This window comes from Rattus norvegicus, chromosome 1 (genome assembly GCF_036323735.1).
Source record: "Rattus norvegicus strain BN/NHsdMcwi chromosome 1, GRCr8, whole genome shotgun sequence".
In the NCBI taxonomy this organism is placed as follows: domain Eukaryota; kingdom Metazoa; phylum Chordata; class Mammalia; order Rodentia; family Muridae; genus Rattus; species Rattus norvegicus.
Genome location: NC_086019.1, coordinates 205,394,194 through 205,413,316, shown reverse-complemented (window position 1 = coordinate 205,413,316; position 19,123 = coordinate 205,394,194). Strand labels below are relative to the sequence as shown.

The window sequence follows — 19,123 nt, the reverse complement described above, 5'->3', positions numbered from 1 at the left end:
TAGAATCATGTTTGACCAAGTCCTGGACTTCAGAGTCCAATCAAATTGACACATAAAGTTAACCATTACATTAACAAAACAGGGTTTTGAAGCTCTGTGGCAGGCCCATAGGGCACGTCCCTGTGAAGAGAGCTTGAATCAGTCTGTCCTTCATGAAAGGAAATCATAACATACATGTACAGGGGTTAGAAGTGCTGTGCTGAAAAACGGCACTGACAGGCTAGTGACAGGCTGGGAATAAGGTTACCACAGACAGAAGGCCACAGCTGCTTACTAGATACACAATAGCAGAACAAGATTCCCAGACAGCCAGCAGCTTATTAGATACATTGCCCCAGAGCAAGCCAGGCAGCAAAGGAAAAAGCACACAGGCTAACAACTCCTTTAAAATCTTTGTTTGTTTTTGAGACAGGGTTTCTCTGTGTAGCCCTGGCTCTCCTGGAACTCTGTTGGCCAGGCTGACCTCAAACTCAAAGATCCACCTGCCTCTGCCTCTTGAGCCCTGGGATTAAAGGTGTGCGCCACCCATCACCCAACTTTTTAATGTTTAATTTTATCTTTTAAATTTTTAAAAATTCATTTATTAACTTACTTAGTGTGTGTGTGTGGGGTGCTGCACAAGCCATAGCCTACCTGTGGAGGTCAGAGAATACTTGTGGGAGTCTGCTTCCTCCCCCTACCAAGTCGCTTGCTTCTAGGGACTGAACTCATCACTAGGCTGATCCATCTCTCTGGCTTCTGTTTTATAGTTTTGGAAACAGGATCTTTTGCATTCTAGGCTGGCCTCGTGCTCTCTATGTAACTGAGGATGATCTTGAACCTATGAACCTCCCCAGTGCTGGGATAAGTACCTATCACCACACCAGGTTTATGTAGTGCTCGGGATGCAACCCAGGGGTTTCCACATGAAAGCCCTCAACCAAAGGATTCTCGTCCCTCCCTGAAAAGGCTCATCTTACGTGGGTGTCTCCATATGTGCTCTCGGTTTCTGTTTCAACGTCACAGGGCCTCGGTGTTATCAAGTAGGGCTCGTACCTGGACGACTGGTGGACATCGTTATTTGCTGAGTGCCTGTTGCTCTTCCGGTTGATTTGACAAACTGACAGCAATGGCTTAAGGATGGAAGTGCTTTACTTGGCTCAGTGTTGGAAGGTACCGTCCATCATGCTGGAGAGGCATGGCAATGAGAACAGGAGGTAGCTTGTTGCATTAATCCAGTCAGGAAGCAGAGAGAGATAAAGGCTGACACTCAGCTTCCTCTATTCAGCCTGGGGAGGTGCAGTTCACATTCAGAGCAGATCTTCCTCTCCACTTAAACCATTCTAGAAACATCCACACAGACAAACCCAGAAGCATATTTCTATGGTGGGTTCAGATCCAGTCAATAATTATGATTAACTTCACAACGAGGAATAATTTTTTTACACAGTGGATTGTATAAACTGGAAAGTAGCAGATTAGTTTTGAGTCCATGGGAAGCACCAAGTTTTTAATTAATTATGTACCTAGTGTATGCACCCATATGTGTAGGCCACACACACTGTATGTTATGGTGCACACACTGAGGCCAGAAAAGGGCTTCAGACCCCTCAGAGGTGGAGTTACAGGTAGTCGTGAGATACCAGGCTGGTTACGTGGGTGCTGGACTCTGAAGTCCAGTTCTTGTGATTGTGCGGCAAGCGTTTTTAACCAAAAGCCATTTCTCTAGCCCAACCATCACGTCTTTATGTAAATGAAGACAGTGCTGTGACGTGTGCAATAACCCTTGGGCCTATACATTCTAGTTGTTGAAAATGCTTCCAGGAGAGCCTGCTGTGCCCAAGCACGGTCTTAGTCCAGAGCTGAGTCCCCTCTAGCTGATTTCCAGCTGCTGCTGGCTTTCTTCAGAAAAGCAAAGAAGCGCAGTGTAAAGCACAGGGAGACTATCAGTGACCGCTGGGTAAGGCACCCCTCTGGGGTCGGGGAACACCACCCCATTCCTGCTCATTACCTTCCCCCAGCAGCTCCTGTACTTCCAAATCTGGGCACAGGGTGGTGCCCTGCGTCCACGATTGTCCACTCAGATCTCAAGCAGAGGGGAGCTTCATTTTTATAGGAAGAGTGTTCAGGCTGAAGACCTTCCTAGAGCCTGCACAAAGGACAGGGCCAGAATTTTCTTGACTGCTCCTTGGGGCCTTCATTTTTATTCTGTACTGCACTTTGCTGTTTTCTCCTTCTCCTGACAAAGTCATTTCCTTTAAGTATAAGGCAGACCAAGGAGGAGAAGCAACCACTTCTCTACTCTGAGTAGTAGGACAGAGACCACTTCAGTGGAGGAATGAAGAGGGTTGGGTTGTGCCTGGAGAGTTCTGGAAGGTCAGAAAGTCTGGGGAGGGTATGGGGAAGGAGTGGAGGGCTTCACTGCTGTGACCACTTGGGTTCTAGGGGGATCTGCAGATTCTCTGTGAATTGTCTACTCCCTCCAACCCTGCCCTCACTGAGGCCTAATCCACCACGGCAGGGCTAAGAGATGTCAGGAAGAATGAAGCCACGGAGGGTGGTGGCTCGCTCTAGCCTGTATCCCATTTGAAGTGCCTTTGCAGCAGGACCTGGTCTTACTCCTACTACTGTATTAGGAATGGGGGACAGTGTGGGTCACATGAAAACACTTTATGCTATTTTCCCAACTTTTCTATGAGCCTAAACCTCGTAAAAAACAAAGTGCCAGACAGATCTGAAACAGGAGAGATTCAGCTGTCTTGACATGGCTAACAGAACCTGGAGCTACTCTGAGAAGGGTGGCATGACCTGGGTCTAGGGCAGTCTTGCAATCTGGGGATGTTTCTGCCGCTAGCCTGTCAGAAAATGGCCCAAGTCCTAGAAGGCAGAGATGGAGAGCTGGGCAGAAGCAGGCCCGGACAGGTAAGAGACAGGTCTTATTTGTGAAAGAAATAGCAGTGGAAAACTGAGCCTCTGAACAAATTGCTTGGGTCTACTGCCTTATCCAAGACTGGACCCCAAGGCTGTAATTAAAGGCTTAGCACTGAGGGATTACACCAGAGGAGAGGAAGAGGCCCCCCACAGCCTGAGGCTGGAATCTGGAGCCTAGTACTGGGGGAAATGATATTCAATTAACCTCCCCATTGGAGCCCTCCCTCTGACCTCCTTGGACTTGTCTCCTTGCTGGACTGGCCTGGGCCTGCAGGGTAGGTGGTGTTTAAGGTGTCCCAGGTACACAGCCTATTTTTCTCAGGAAGAATAAAAGTAACGTTCCTAGTAGAACAGACTCACATTGTATGGTCTCCAGCAAGGGTTGTGATCTGGCTAACTTTAGGGTGCAGACAATGGCCAAGGACGAGGCTGAATGTCCCGTGACTACATTTACCATTTGAGCTCACACCAATATTGTCTAAAAGTGACTACGGGGCACATGGGGCCGTGGCCTTTACCAGCCATGACAATACCTTCTGATAATGGAACATTTTCCCGGAAGATAACCCAGCTTTTATTACCTAGTCTAGCTCAGAGCCTGGTGAACGATGGGAACATCATCCATCCTTACATCTTCTTGCCCAACTGATACACATGTACTTACTCATCCATGCATCCACACATCCTACCTGGCTGAACATTCTGCTAGGCCAGAAACTGTTCTGGTCCTAAAGACTCCGTGGAGAACATGGAGTTCCTACTGCTCACGAAACTTCTACTCTAGTCAAGGGAGGACTTGCTGGAGCAGATACACCTCAGATGCCATTAGTGACCTGGACAGATAGGAGAGAATAGAAGGGGGTGCTATGCACACCACTGAGGCCTTGGGGGCTGTGGGAGAGGCGTGGAGCCTGGAGGAGGATGCAGTGGTGATGGCTGATTTACAGGAATTGTCTGAGACAGTGTGTAGAGAGGCCGAAGTAGAAACTTTAGGGGTTAGAGTTTGGGAAGAAGGGAGCTAATCTCTGCGGTGTGGTGCTATTGGTGGGTTGGAAGCAGAGTATGAATTCCAGAGCAAACAGAGGCTGCTGCTGGAGAAGGAAACTTCGGGGTCACAGAACTTGGCCCTGCGGTGGGCAGAACCATCGCTGGTTAGTCTGTCCTGATCACAGTCAGTCTCAGATGACTGAGAAGCTGGCAGTGCTAAAGCACAGTGGGTCAGGGCCAGAGGAGGTCTGGAAAGAGAGAGACCCAAGAACTTGGGGCTGACCAGAGGTCAGAAGACGGATGAGATGGAGGGAATCCAGCAGCCGAGCGACACAAGGCTAACCACACAGTGCTGAAAATGGCCCTTTGCATTTGGTAGGAGTCAGCTGGGCTAAGAGGACAGCTACTGCCTGGGGATAGAGGAGAGGAGCACATGGAAGGGAGAGTGGGGTCTGCAGGGTGATAGCCTTCCAGGGAGCAGGATAACAAGGCACTAATGCAAGTCTGGGGAGAAATGGACAGCACACTATCTGTAGAGAGGCCTGAGTGTTAGAGCTCACCCAGCCTGGTACCCTGACTGGGGACAAGGGTCTGGGGACAGACATGGTTCCTGCCTACAGTTAGCACCCAGAAAGTACCTGGTCTATACTCTATTTTTGTTCCTTTGCAGCACAACTGTGAGGCCATTCACCACGCAGGAATATATGGAGCCCTGGAGAATCCCCCAGCTACGCCTAGACCTATGAAGAATAGAACATGACTACTAGCTCAGTGTGCACCATTTGAGAATGGGAGAGCTGCCTCTCATCCAGAAACCAGGTTGTAGGACTTCAATGCAGGCTCTGTATGCATTGTTGATACCCCAGGATTTCTTTCTTTAACGTATGCTGCATCTCTTGCATTTTAAAGCCTGACTTTCCTGGGCTTATCCCATTGAAGTCTCTTTCTGCAAAGAAGTGAATCCTATATGGAAGGGCCCAGCTCATCACCTACGTGTTGAGGGGTCACAGCACGTTCCTGGGGCAGACTGGCTCTCTCCCAGTTACCAGCTGCTGTCCTTTCTGCCAAGTCTTGTGACAGGAGACAGCTGCAGTTCTCCGCCCCAACTATAAAAAGCCCTAGCTACCTAAGTGAGCAGAGGACGTGCAGCAGACATTCAGGGTGCCTCTTTGGGGCCAAGGAAAGAGTGCGACCCCGAGAATCATGCCAAGGCTTCCCCCTATCCTGCGGCTGCTCCAAGCGCCCGAGAAGTACACAGTGATTCCTAAAGCCCGTATCTCTTCCAAGCCAGCCAAATCTCCCACTTCTGCCATGGTAAGTAACTCCTAAGGTAGGATTCCTTGGGCTTCAGGGCAACAGGGAAGATTAAAGTGATAAAGGAGAGGGGTGGGTGTGGTGCTAGGTTATCAGTATTTTATGCAAGATGGTGTCTGAGTGCCAGAAGAGCACCCTGGCACCACTGCCCGTGGGCCAGGCTCTCAAAGGGCTACAAATGGTGGGGTAGGGACGTCCTCAGACCTCACATACCTCTGGGCCAAGGTCGACAATGACAGAATTAGGGGGCAGAGTTAGGATACAGGACTCATATCGGTTTGTGTTTATTCCTTTGTTATGGGGCAAGGAGGGCTGCTCTGAGGGGAAAACTAAAATGGCAGCAAATCTGATGAAATTTGACATATAAAGTAGGTCTGTCTCACATGTACAAAAGACTCATGCATAGAGCTACGGCTCAGCCCAGACTAAGATTCCTAGTCTAGGCTGAATTTGCTTAAACTCGGGATTAAGGTTAATAGGAAGGACTGGTTTTCAAATGAAGTACTGACTCAGCTTCAAGAAGGCCTGGACACAGGCCTTGTTTTGAGAGAACTCAGGGTGTCACACAGTTGATAGCTCAGAATGTGTCTCTACCTAAAGCTACTGAGAACACAGGGCTCCTGACGGGGGTCATCACTGCACATGGGACACTCAAGGCAGGTGTCCGACCTCACTCACTGTGGCTTCTGAATGGGGCTGCTTTTGAGAAAAGCCCAGTGTTCGTTTGTAACAATGGAAACCTTAGCTGCTCTGCTATTCTGCATAGCCCCCTGGGACATAAGACTGGACAGGAGCTGAGTGAACCTCTGCCTCACTGGGAGCTGCTTCAGCTAGGCAGGATCCTGGTTTCTGAAGCCCAAGGTCGTTGCTCCTGATTTCTGAGGTCACTCTCCCTGCCAAGGACTCCGAGCTGCCAAGCTCTCTGACACGCAGAGCCTGCTTGCTCACAGACTGCCTAGAGAAGCAGAAGGGAAATGGGGACTATGGCTGGTCAACATGCAGAGAAGAAGAGCAAGGGCAGTGACCTCTGGTTGCTTCTGACCGAGACAGAAGCCCCACACAGCAGGATTCTAAGGATGGCCTATGGCCAAGCCCAAGCCTTCTAATGGCCAGTGGACTCATGTTTGGTTTTCTTTCCACAGGATCAGGCTGTGGGGATGTCAGTCATAATCGCTGGCTTCATGGTTCCAGCAGGATGGGTCTTATCCCACTTGGAGAGCTATAAGAGAAGCTCCGCAGCATGAGGAGCTCGGCGCATCCCTGAGAGGCCAATTAAACGCTTCCAGTACCTCCTGCTCGTGTTGATTCTTGAGGGTGGCACTCATAACACCCAGTGCCTTAGTGATGCTCGGCAGCGAGTGTGGATGCCCGAGTCTGAGAGAGCACTGATAAGGACTGCAAGGAGGAACCAACGCCGCCTCCTTGTCTGACAATACAGGGCTCACTACTTTGGTGGCGGTCCTGTCATATAGTGACGGGGGAGAAGGCGAGCCCCCACCAACCTGAGTCCCAGCTTACATGCTCATTTTTTCTTTAGGCACAGGATTGGCTAAGAAGCTAAGTTCAGGAACAGAAGCACCAACAGAACAATGCAAAGGCATTTATTATAGAAGCACTCTCAGACCACACTGGAAAGGTCCACTCAGGTGGATTTGGGTGGAGACTACTCTGTCCCCATTCCCATTCATGCCCTTCCTCATCACCTAGGCCTGGAGCCCCCCTCCCACGGCTTGCGGGCTACAAAAGACCCCACACAGGAGCCTTCTCCAAGTAGTCACACCCCCATCAGTGACAGATCTCTGCATTTATAGCAAGAACAGTTCCCACTCCTAGCAGGATCCCAAACTCCATCCCAAATGAATACAGATCTCTGCTGATGGTTTCGGGGGTCACCTTGCAGGGTGAGGCAGGGTGAGGCGGGTCTGCAGGACCCTGGGGCGTTAGGTGAGGATGTCTTGAGCCTGGTGTTCTACCAGCAGCTCCATGCTCTTCACATCAGTGCACCAGAGCTCCAGACGGTCCTTCATCCCCTTGATCTAAAGGCAAGTCAGGATCACATGGGTGTCAGGCTGCACGGGAGTCTGTGTGGGAGTGCTAAACCTCTAATGCCTTTTGGGGAAATGCTAAGGGCGACAGAGCTGAAGGTGGGGGTGTGATGGAATCACCGTGCCAATTCTGATCACGAGGACATTCTAAAAACTCACATGAAAGAAAAAGAATGGAGGAAATCACAGGATTAAATGTCCGGAAAATATGATAGGGCGTGGGATCAAATCACAAAACCAGGAACATGTCTGTGCAAGCACCAATTTGAGGATTAGGAGGCAGCAGCAGCACAGCAGCACTGTTGTCACAGTAAGCCTGTAAGTGCAGGGCTCAGGCCTCAGGGCTGCTCCCCTAGGCCCCCACAGCAGTAATCCCATCTGCAGCACCTTGTGTGGGACAGTGTCCGCTTCCTAAGTGGCTTCCGTCCACATAAAACTAGGACAGCACTGGTGTACCCAAGTCCACAAAGGGCAGGGGCTCAGCCCCCTTACCTGCTGCAAATCCAGCACTCGAGGCTGCACCCACGTCATGTGAACCCGCTTGTCCACCTCGTCTATGCTGCCTCTCACCAGCCCCACCGAGAGTGCCTTCATCACCAACAGCTCCACCTGTGCAAGGGGCACATGAGACAAGCTGGGAGCACGGTGCTCGCTGAGACCAGGTCTCTGTTGGGGGTGGTAGCATTGCTGCTGCGAACCCCTAAGTCCAAGAACCATACCTTGTTGACAGTGATCTTGGCACTTTTGGCAATTTCCTCAAAAGTGAGTTGTCTGTGGTTGGCAGGCCGTGTGAACGTCATCTGAAAAAACAAAACTATTTTTCTAAGCAAAAGTGGTCATCAGAGAATTGGTTTTTTAAGATTTTTTTTTTGGGGGGGTGGGGAGTAGTCAGGGCTGGAGATAGGGCTCAGTAGTTAAGAGCACTGGCTGCTCTTCCAAAGGATCCAGGTTCAATCCTAGAGCCCACATGGCAGCTCACAACTGCCTGTAACTCTAGTTCCAGAGGATATGACACCCTCACACATACATACATGCCACATATGCAGACAAAACATCCATGTATGTAAAATAAAAAGTTTCCGGTTTCTAGCTGTTGTGAACATAGCTGAGCAGTGTTCTTGTGGTGTGGTGGATGGGGGTGCAGAGGGGGGATGGGAACAGGAGGGATCAGGTGTGGGGAGGATGAAGGGGGAAAGTACTCGGAGAGAAAACTGGAATGGGGGGTGGGCATCCCTGGGATAAGCTAGAAACCTAGAACAATGGGATCAATGAGGTGACCCTAGGGACTCCTAGCAATGGGGGGATATGGAGCCTGAACTGGCCATCTCCTGTAACCAGGCAGGACTTCCAGTGGAGGGACTGGGACACCAACCCAGCCACAAAACCTTAGATCCACAATTTGTTCTGCCTACAAGATGTGCAGGGGTAAAGGTAGCAAAGAAATTATGGGAGCAGCCAACCAATGACTGGTCCAGCTTGAGACCCATATCATGAGAGGGAGTCTACCCCCCCCCACCACTGCCCAGAGAGCCAGGGGCTGGATAGTCCAGAGAGCTAGGAGACAGAACCAAACATGAATGGTGCGCGCACACACACACTCAGTGTAATGATTCCTAACGATATTCTGTTGTACTCACAGATTGGCATGTAGCCCAACTGTCCATCAGAGAGGCTCCACCCAGCAACTGATGTTGTACAGACTCAAGAGTCAAACATTAAGCAGAGCTTGGGGAAATGGCAAGGAAATATGATGAAGACCCACAAATTACCCGACCTGAGCCCATAGGGGCTCAGAGACTGAACCACCAATCAGGAAGCCTGCAAGGGACTGACCTAGGCCCTTGCACGTTTCAGTTGTGTAGCTTGGTCTTCCTGTGGGACTCCTAACAATGTGAGGGGAGCAGGAGCTGTCTGAGTCTGCTGCCTTCCTCTGGGACCCGTTCCCCTGCTGGGTTACCTTGTCTAGCCTGAGAGAAGAGGAGGTACCCAGTGCTACCGCAGCCTGTCATGCCATGGCCTGCTGATAGCCATGAAGGCCGACCCTTCTCTGAAGAGGAAGGGAAGAGCGGATTGGGGGTGGGGTGGGGGGGATGGAAAGTATGGGGATGGGCTGGGAAGGGGAACTGCAGTTGGGTGAGAAAATAAACACAATTTATATAAATAAATATATGTGTATAGCCAGAAGTTGCAGTTGTTCTGTGGGGGTTTGGTTGCACACACCTTTAACCTCAGCTCTCACAAGACAGAGATAGGCAGATCTCTGTGAGTTTGAGACCAGTCGGGTTCACAGCAAATTCCTGGCTAGGGTCAGGATTACATAGTGAGAGGCTGTCTTATTTAAAAACAAACAAAACTCTGAAAATATAGATCATCTTATTAATCCTGTGTTCAAGTACTCAAGCTTTCATAAGGTAGTATCTACTGCAAACAAGGTTTCAATGCTCAGAGAAGCTCAAAGGTCCAAACCAACTTTGAAGGAACTTTGACAAGAACACTCATTCCTTGATGACAGCTGAGGCTGCCAAGTCCCTTGTACAGTGTTGAGCACTGTAGGAAACCGGAAATGCACTCGGCATTCTTCCACAAACTCATATCCTATTGGAGGACACAAAAGCATATGCGCAGAAAGGGTGTCAGGAAGTGAGTGGCAGGAGGGAGCGGCTTTAGGTTCACATGGGCAATGACAACTTACAAAGTGTCTATTGGAGCCTGTCTAAGAGTCAAACTCATGGGCCAGAGAGATGGTTCAGTGGGTAAAGGTGCTTGCTGCCAAGCCTGGCCACCCAGCATTTGATCCTTAGCACCCATCTGGCAGAAGGAGAGAACTGACTCCCATAAGTTGTTCTCTGATTTCCACATGTGTGTACCCCTCTCCCACAAAAGAAAGGTTACAAAAAAAGTGTAAGATCCAAATTCAAACTTAATGAGCAGAGGCAGAAGGGAGGAAACAGGTAAGAGTGGGACCATGAGAGGTGGGAAAGAGCACAGGCGGCCCTAGCTAGCTCGTGAGCACCGTTCCAGCACTGTGGGCAGGGATTCCTCAGTGCTTCTTACCTCCATAAGGCACAACAGCTGGATCTTCCTCAGAAGCTGGGCCTCGTTGGCTGCTAAGTCAGGCTGCAAGGTACAAAAAGACAGAAATGTGGGCTCTGAAACTCTACTATGGTTCAAGCAAAAAATAAACCAGGCAAGCCAAACATTTTACATTGTGGGTAGCTGAGGCTCACTGATAGTTCAGAGTGATACTAAATCCCTGTCTCAGACAAGTTAAAGAAGAAACTGACTGTCTTTCAAGATAGGAGTGTAGGAAACAGGATTTACACTGATCTTCCAAACACCAGCAAACTCAAGACTCTTGGCAGAGGCACCACCAGCCAAGAATAAGTCTTGTGTCTTGAAAGGTTTTGGGTGGCACTGCTGTTGGTCAGTTCAATGCAAGCACAGTTGGCTGAAAGGCTGAAGGCCTAATGGCTTGTGCTGAGTCTAAAGAGCCAGCAATTAATTTGCAACAGATGATCTCACCATGGTGAGAATGAGAGCTCATCTTTTTGCAAGTCTGCAGCTGGCGTGATGTTCCAGCACTCTGGAGCTAAGGCAAGAAGTGCCTCGGAGTTCAAGACAAACCGGAACAACACAGAGACCGTGTCTCAGAATAAAAACAAAAACAGGTTATATGCTGCCAAAGAAAGTTCCATTTCTACAGGGACATTTCTACAGATATCCCTGAATCTTTCTTCTCCTTATAAATTGCTATAGCAAGCTAGTCTGTCTGTCTGTCTTTTTTTTTTTTTTAAATTGGGGTCTCATTCATTATGCTGAGTAGGCTGGTTCTCAACTCTTAGTCTCCAGTGATCCTCTGACCTCAGCAGGGACTAGAGGCACAAATCCCAGTACCTGGCCCCACCTTCCTTTGAGGCGGCATATTTTGCTGACAGGTCAATCCACAATGAGACTACAGTTAAGGCCTGCTGGATCTGGTATTTTCTGTCTTCCCAAAGCCCCTTCATTCATTCCCACCCCACTCCATTACACACGCTTACTTACACACATGCACACACACATTAATTAGCTACAAGTTTTTATTAAACACTAGGAAAATCCAAAGTTTCAGGAAATATGAGAACATAACCATAGTTCCTACCACACTTAGTATTTTAGGACTATTTACTTCTAATGATTTCATTTTAGAGGAGATGCTACAGAGCTGAGGAGAAGGCTCAGAGACTAGAGTGTCACACAGACGAGAGGACCAGATTTTAGATCCTCAGGACCCAAGTGAATGCCACCGGGGCTGGGTGGCATGGCTACTCACTTGTAACCCCAGCCCACAAAGACTGAGACGGGCTCTCCAGAAAAGCTGTCTAGCAAGACTAGCCATACAGGCTAGCTCTGGGCTTAAGTGATAGAGCCTATCTCAACGAATAAGGTGGAATGTGACGGAGAAAGACTCCTGATATCAACTTTGTGTCCCATATGCATTTGCACAAACGTTAATGTGCACAAACACACATATGAATGCACACTACGCACATATGCATGAATAAGAAAAATGCAAAGTAAAGAAAGTAAGAAAGAAAGGCCTAGCTAACTTATTGTTAAGCACCTTTGGCTAATGGCTACTATTTCTCTTGGCTCTCTCCACTGCTCTGTGACCCTTGGTCACACACACACTCAGCAAATGTGCTAAGTTTCCTTGTCCTGTGTTCTCCTGCATCTCTTCACCCATTCAAGGTTACACAGACACTCTTCCTTTGGGAGGTCTAAGATGCACCTTACCCAGCACAGAAAAGCATATTGTGCCTTTCATGAGCAGCACTGCAGCAACCAAGACCTCTACTGCCCTGTTTCTGAGAGAGCAAGCCTGGCCTACCAATGTCCAGTCTATGCCTAGACCCTCTTGGGTATCTGATCTGGTATGTGTAGGGAAGAGGCTTAGTGAAGCCTTGCTGGAAGAGCAGACACGGGGGTACATGAAACCTACCTGCTGGCCCCAGGCAGACTTCAGTGTCTGGAACCTATCTACATCACCACTGTTGAAAGCATACAGGGTGTCAATCAGCCACTGCCGGTCAGTGTTCCTCAGTGACTCCAGCACAGGATGCATGAGCTGTGGGCACAGAGACAGTTAGCTGGTAAAGTCAGACTTTCCTCCCCCACGCTGTCAAGTGCCAGGCCAACTTACAAGTTCTCCAAAGTTAAAAACTCCCTCTCCGAGAAGTCCAGCAAGCCCCAGTGTGAAGGCTCTTTCTTGCTGTTCTGATACTACAAAATGATACAGCCAGTCATATCCCGGTCTTGTCTGCTTTTATAAATCTCACATAATGAAGCACAGAAGCTGTTCTTAGAATAGTTCTAGTACAAAACTTCATCATGAGCTGCCTCTTCAAAGGCACTAGAACTCAGGTTATGCCAGGAACCATGCATATGTAAATTTTGTGGAAATACCACATGTATACTGTTTAGCTTGTACTATGACTGGAATAACATCCTTTGCTCCCACCCCAACCCCCTGCCCCTCAGCCTGTCATGGTTTTAACAGTCTATAGCTCCTCAGACTGGAATGTGTCTGCTTTCTCCTCTCTTGGCTGCAGTTGTTGCTTTTCTAATGTACTCTTATTAACAGCAATTGAAGCTTTGTCTGCATTTTTAGGAGTTGCCAGTCTCCTCACCACCAACAGCACATTCAAGAAAGTAGTCAAATTTTCTTTCAAACACACTCTCCCTATATTTTCACGCAAACTCTCTGACTACTTTTCCTTCCGTCCTCAGACTCTCCAGAGACTGTAATTTACTCCCACAGGTATGGACTCCTTTCAGAGCACAGGTCTCAGCTATGGGCATTCACCCGCCCTTCACCCTGTGGCAGGTCAGAGAGGTCCATCACTACAGTCTGACTCAGCTACTAATACAGGCCTGCAGGAGTAACGGGGCTGAGAAAGATGAGCCTGCATGGGCTCTGACGCGGTGCTGGAGACGAGTATAGAAAATGTAAATGTACACAAAACTCCCCCTTAAGAGCGATGAACCCCGACAGAGCTAAGACCCACTCCTTTCAGCACCCCATAGCTGCTGTGCTCAGCCACGAATTTCCTGAGTGCTGAGAACTGTGGGGCCTGGGTTACCTGGCAGATCCTTTATGTCTACACAGCCCAGAAACCGTAGGGCATCTTTGTAGTAGGACGCGTGGTTTCCGATTGTTTGATAGTATTTACTGGAGAGATCGTAGAAACGACTGTGAACTGACGTCACACCAGGGAGATTGTTGAGCATCTCTTCAACATCTTCAATGGTTTCCTATACACAAGAAGTAAAAGCGTCTTCCAACTTACAAGATCTTTCAAGTAATAAAAGATGGAAAAGTCTGAGCTACCAGGGCAAAGACGGATAACATTAGTTAAATTGACTATGTTAAAATAGAGAACTTTGGTTAATCCAAAATACAAAAGAAAATACAAAGACAAGCTGTAGACTGGCTTTAAGCTGTAACTCCATATCCTACAGGGGTAATGAGCCAGGAAATAAGGACACAGTAGAAAAAGACAGTAACAGGCAATTAACCAAGTAGACATGTGAACAGAGTTGCTGGTAAACCACTACCAACTGAGAAATCAAAATTTAAACCACCACCACATGACCTCCCCTGGGTCATGAAGAGATAAATAGTGTGAAAATAGCCACGGCTGCCAATGGGGAGCCACCCTGGGTGGTATATTACTGTTTTCCAGCATATGTATCTGGTCTCCTACAAAAGGATTGAGGTCATGTATTCTAACTGCTCTTCATGCTAGCATTTCTGTACCTGGTCTCCTTGTGCATGGGCAGTCCCCTCGGTGTGTGAGTGAAGGGGCTACTGTGAGTTGTACTACAAAACCTTACAGGTACCTCTGCAGCTCCCCATTGGCAGCCGTGGCTATTTTCCCAGCCAAGTGGACTATATCCCTTCCAACTATAAGACAAAATAAACTATCCCCTAAGTCCCTTCTTCTCAGGTATGAGGTCATGGCAATAAGAACAGTAACTAGTACACGGGGCCTGAGATGGACCTATGGGGGGCTAGCATGGTCTGCCTATGTGCTGTTCTACTCTCAGACTGGCTGAAGTCTAAGGGTGCCCGTTGCAGCACTCCTCACTGTGTCACAGATAATACCTCCGAACAAAATGTAATCAGGATGGATGTGATCTGGGACTAGGAAGCAATAAGTAAGACCTTTTTAGGGCAATGAAAACAAACTGTCAACTACCACTTCTGATATTTTTGTTAACATTATAGTTAACAAAAATAAGCCAAAACAAAAGCACACACAGTCTCTAGATAAACAAGTGGACCGACAACATTATGTTGGCTCACTGCTACCATTATTATGCCTGTCTCCCAAACTGGACAACAATGCAAAGGGGCACAAATGGAGCTGAGGAGATGGCCTAGTCATTGAGAGTATTTGTTGCTGCTGCAAAGGACCTAGGTTCAGTTCCTGACACCCACATGGCAGCTCACATCTGGCTATAACTCCAGTTCCAGAGGACACAATGCTCTCTTCAGGCCTCCACTGGCACTGCATGCATGTGATGTAGATACACCACAACACATAAATGCAGACAGAAACCTTTAACAATTCAAGAGGGAGAAAGAGAACAGAAACACACTGCCTGGTATGATGAAAGCCCACAGGCTTTGTACACGGAGACCACACGGAGTCCTGGCTGGACAGACAGCTGTGGCCACACAGGGGATCTTTAAGAGTAAATATCTTATCAGCAGTTTAACCCTGAATGGGAAAACAAAACAAAACCCCAAACCAACCAAACCAAGCAGAGGGTGGAATAGATCAGACAAAGGTGGCAGTAAGTAAACAATGGGGACAGCTTGGTTAGCCTAAGACAACTCTGGCTTTTTTTCTCCTTGTAACTTAAAATATCTTCAAGCAACAGGCAAAGAGGAAGAATGCCTGCATTACTCTCTCTCACCTTTGTAGCCTGCAGATCCCCGATGTTCAATTTTAGAGCTCCGATTGCTGTCTTACACAAGATCACGGCTTCATCACTACTTTTTACCTGAAGAGATTAAAAAATTAGGGAACCTCAGAAATTTAAGCACCAAATTTGCAAAGCAGGCTGGCTGCTCCTTGGGCACTGACTTGACTGACACCAGGAGCATGACTTCCGAGGGTGTAGACATAAATTACGAATCACATGAATACCAGAAAATGCTTTGCAAACTCCATACTCACCTTCTCACGAGTCTTTTCCAGAAAAGTAAGAGCCACATTAGGATCTAGAATAGAAACAAGAACAAAGTCAGACCCACAACCAGCAGCTTCTTACCAATTAAGACATCTTTAGGAAAGATAAACAGTAACATTTCTGTTTCTCCCAAAAATCTCCCGGTGTACCCCACAGCGGCCTATGTAGCTCATGTTGTACTTACTGCCTCACCCCAGTGCTGGGGTTACAGGTGTGCAATACTAAACCCGGACAATTTGGTATTTGCTGTTATGAAACAGAGGCTTACCGGTCATCTGTCTAACCACATGAAGAATTATTTCTACCAGGGACAAAGGGTTTACCCTGAAAAAAGGAAACAAACAAACAAACAAACAAAAAAACCCACCAGTTTTTTAGTGTTAAAAGCACTAATGTATTCATTTTCAAAGTAAAAAACTGACAAAAGGGGATTACCTGTGCTCAAATTCACTGATGAAGTTTTCATAGAGCTGCACAACCAAAGATGGAGAATTAGTACAGAATGCGCTTCCCTCTGAAAAACTAGACTCCGAAAGCTGTGTCTAGTTACAGATGAGCACTAAGACTGTTAAGTGCGAGTGTGCAAACCACAATGCCCATCACAAGAGAGCACTGCCTAAACCTTTGCTGAATGATGGGCTTATTTGAGTTCATATAAACGATCACCAATGGATTATTGAAGAAAACCAGAACTCATCGCTTTGAGACCCAGAACACTGGTCTATAAGAACCTTCTAAATAGGGGGGTGTGGTGGCTCACGCCTTTAGTCCCAGCACTTGGGAGACAGAAGCAGGCTAATCTCTGTGAATTTGAGGCCAATCTGTTCTACAGAGCTGGTTCCAAGTCACCCAGGTTACACAGAGGGACTCGATCTTGAAAAAAACCAAACAATTAAAACAAACAAACAAACAAACAAACAAATGAGCAAACTCCTAAATATTAATTCCTACATCCTGCCTTCCTTCCTCCAGTGAATTTCAAGTACAATAGCTGGACCAGTGTGAAGTGTTCCAAATCAAACAGAATTGAGTTCCTTCAGATTTCAGAAGGCTACAGGTCTTCTAAAGGCTCCTACTACCAAGTTTGTTAGTCGGCCAGCACACAGGAGTTATGTCTTCAGGCTAGTACTGTGGACACACCATGTGTGTTACATGCTGAGCTTCCAAGGTGCTCCTGCACTACTAAAGACGACAGAACACACACATGACAACTCATGGGAATCTGAGGAAGCATGGGGAAGAGTGTGTTATTTTTTTCTGCTGACAAAATTTTAAAACGCTCCATTAGCAAGATAGCATAGTGCGAAGTTCCCCTCAACCCTCTCACCTTCAAATGAAGAGGCATTCTCTTTTCTATACTACTCTGGCCAGACATCTCTGAGCAAGTGGAACCCTTGAGCGAAGATGGGCTAGGAGAGCTGTGAAGTGAGGGGAGCCCTTTAAATAGTCCCTTTCCCTACCAATCTTGCTGTGTAACCCAGGTTAGTCCTGAACTAGTGATCTTCCAGATTTAAGCTTCTAAGTGAGGGACTGCAGTTCAGTTTCTGCCTTTCTTTCTCAGTGCTGTTGTGCAGGGCACAGGGCCTTGTGGATGGAAGCGCATACTCCCATTGAGCCATTTTCCTAGATCTAGTCTAAATTTTTAAAAACCAGAAAATCTGTTTCAATGTTGTGATTTATTAGCTGTAACCTATGGTGATTTATCTGTGTCTGATAGTATGAGAGACTTTCATGAAGGGCACAAAGTGACTGCTGAAAGATGCAGCTTAGTGTGATCACCATGACATCTACCCCACCTCCTTTTTTGCCTTTAAAAGTCTATGAGCAGGGGTTGGGGATTTGGCTCAGTGGTAGAGCGCTTGCCTAGGAAGCGTAAGGCCCTGGGTTCGGTCCTCAGCTCCGGAAAAAAGAAAAGGAAAAAAAAAAAAAAAAAAAGAAAAAAAAAAAGTCTATGAGTAGAGTTGGGCACGGCACTGCATATATTTAATGACAGCACTTGGGACGCTGAGGCTGGTGGACTGTGAATCGGATCCTAGTCTGGTCTACAGAGCAAGTTCCAGGCCAGTCAGCTACACAGTGAGACTTTATCTCAAACAAATACACAAACCAACCAACCAACCAAGCAAAAATTATGAGCAGGTGCTGGAGAGATGGCTCATGGATGGTTAAGACTCAAATTGGGTTCCTCGTACCTACACCAGCTGGCTTACAACAGCCTGTAACCCTGGATCTCTTCTGGCATGTGTGTGTGTGTGTGTGTGCCACACACACACACACGCACGCCACCATTAAAAGTAAATAAAAATTAAAATAATAGTTTGTAAGTATACTCAACGTAATCTGACCTGTATGGTAAGTCATTACCTTAATGAGGCCATCTCCTTGGGCAAAGCATGGGTCCTGCACAAAATCAAGCACCTGAAGTGTCAGCTGATGCCATAACCTACGAAACAAAAAGCCCTTCAGTCCCATATACAAATGTGAAGGAACAGATGCCTTCAGCCTTGATGGTCATGAAACACCAAGTACTACCCAGGTTCCACTGCACAGTACAGGAGTTAAAGCAAGTGCCAGCTAATTCAAGCTTATTTCTCGACTGACTCTGCTACCCCATAGTCACTTATCCTCTCCAAGACTCAGTTTTCTTAGTAACCTAAGAAATGGAGAACATTTTTTGAGACAGCTTCAACACCCACTCGGAATGCCAACTGGAAGACTTTGGAATTCTACAGCTATATTTTAACTCCATGCCCTCTTACTTATTAGCTGATCACCTCACAGAAGAATAGAAAACTGACATTCAATCTCATCTGTCAATGGGGAGGATGAAATAAGCTAATACTTAAAAAAAAAAAAAAGAAACCCAATATATAAACCTTTGAGACACTAAAATAGCACATTTTACACCAAGACTAAAGGATAATATTTAATAAAAGAGATAAAGTGTTTTGAAAAACACAGAATGTTGTACCATATATAAGCAGTTACATATTTAACACTGAAAAATTTGTCTTGAAATCACTAATAAGCTTTAACTGCTGGAACCTTACCATGTGGAAAGGTTCTGAAGAGGTGTTTCTTCATAGGAAAGCTCTTATATCAATGTCAGCAACTCTTAATTGGAGGCTGTAGATAATCCCACCATGGCTTCGTACAGGCTACAGGGGCTATGTCTCAGACGGTGTGACACCCTAGCTTCAGAACTGTTTGCTTGTTTGAACTAAGAGCTAGCATCCCAGGCCAGCTCGGGCCTCCTTTAGTTAATTAAGAACATAAAGAAGACAAATCTTAGCAACTTATCATAGCCGGTAAGGCTGGAACGCAGGGAGTCTAGATTCAGAACCCCGGCAACAGCTCTGCTCCTGAGGCTGTCGACCCTTTTCCTCTCTATCCCAGACCCTCCGGACAGATCGGAGCCTCTGGCCCTCTCTTCCCGCCCCAACCTCGGTGCTTACTTCTTCGTGTATAGCTCTTCCAAACGGTGCCAAACGGCGGCCTGGCCCGGCCCGGAGCTCTGACTCTGCTGTAAGAAGGCCGGCACATCCTTCATGATTAAAGAGAGCTGGGAACACAAATACCAGGCAGTCGGAACCGGCAGGGATGGCGGACGGAAGTGCTCACTCACT

General features: G+C 47.4%; 2 protein-coding genes across 2 annotated transcripts; one reads left to right on the top strand and one right to left on the bottom strand.

Annotated features, from left to right (window-relative positions):
* Positions 1 to 5,043: 5,043 nt before the first annotated feature.
* Cox8b (cytochrome c oxidase, subunit VIIIb) lies at positions 5,044 to 6,504 on the top strand. The gene is made up of 2 exons (NM_012786.3): positions 5,044 to 5,211; positions 6,354 to 6,504. Exons 1-2 carry the CDS (start codon positions 5,101 to 5,103, stop codon positions 6,453 to 6,455), a joined length of 213 nt encoding a protein of 70 aa, NP_036918.2. The 5' UTR covers positions 5,044 to 5,100; the 3' UTR covers positions 6,456 to 6,504.
* Positions 6,505 to 6,791: 287 nt separating this feature from the next.
* Positions 6,792 to 19,069, bottom strand: Psmd13 (proteasome 26S subunit, non-ATPase 13). The gene is made up of 13 exons (NM_001108925.2): positions 18,953 to 19,069; positions 17,862 to 17,940; positions 15,933 to 15,967; positions 15,766 to 15,821; positions 15,485 to 15,528; positions 15,222 to 15,308; positions 13,379 to 13,550; positions 12,439 to 12,518; positions 12,238 to 12,363; positions 10,311 to 10,373; positions 7,976 to 8,056; positions 7,749 to 7,865; positions 6,792 to 7,247 (listed from the first exon to the last, which is right to left on the bottom strand). Exons 1-13 carry the CDS (start codon positions 19,045 to 19,047, stop codon positions 7,152 to 7,154), a joined length of 1,131 nt encoding a protein of 376 aa, NP_001102395.1. The 5' UTR covers positions 19,048 to 19,069; the 3' UTR covers positions 6,792 to 7,151.
* Between the last annotated feature and the right edge of the window lie 54 nt (positions 19,070 to 19,123).

Excerpts from the sequence above, each read along its gene's own strand:
- Cox8b (NM_012786.3), top strand. The coding sequence starts at position 5,101 with ATGCCAAGGCTTCCCCCTATCCTGCGGCTGCTCCAAGCGCCCGAGAAG. Across the intron at positions 5,212-6,353 it reads AATCTCCCACTTCTGCCATG|GATCAGGCTGTGGGGATGTC; the intron begins GTAAGTAACTCC and ends TTCTTTCCACAG.
- Psmd13 (NM_001108925.2), bottom strand. The coding sequence starts at position 19,047 with ATGAAGGATGTGCCGGCCTTCTTACAGCAGAGTCAGAGCTCCGGGCCG. Across the intron at positions 15,309-15,484 it reads TGGAAAAGACTCGTGAGAAG|GTAAAAAGTAGTGATGAAGC; the intron begins GTGAGTATGGAG and ends TAATCTCTTCAG. Across the intron at positions 7,866-7,975 it reads CCAAGATCACTGTCAACAAG|GTGGAGCTGTTGGTGATGAA; the intron begins GTATGGTTCTTG and ends CCCCTTGCACAG.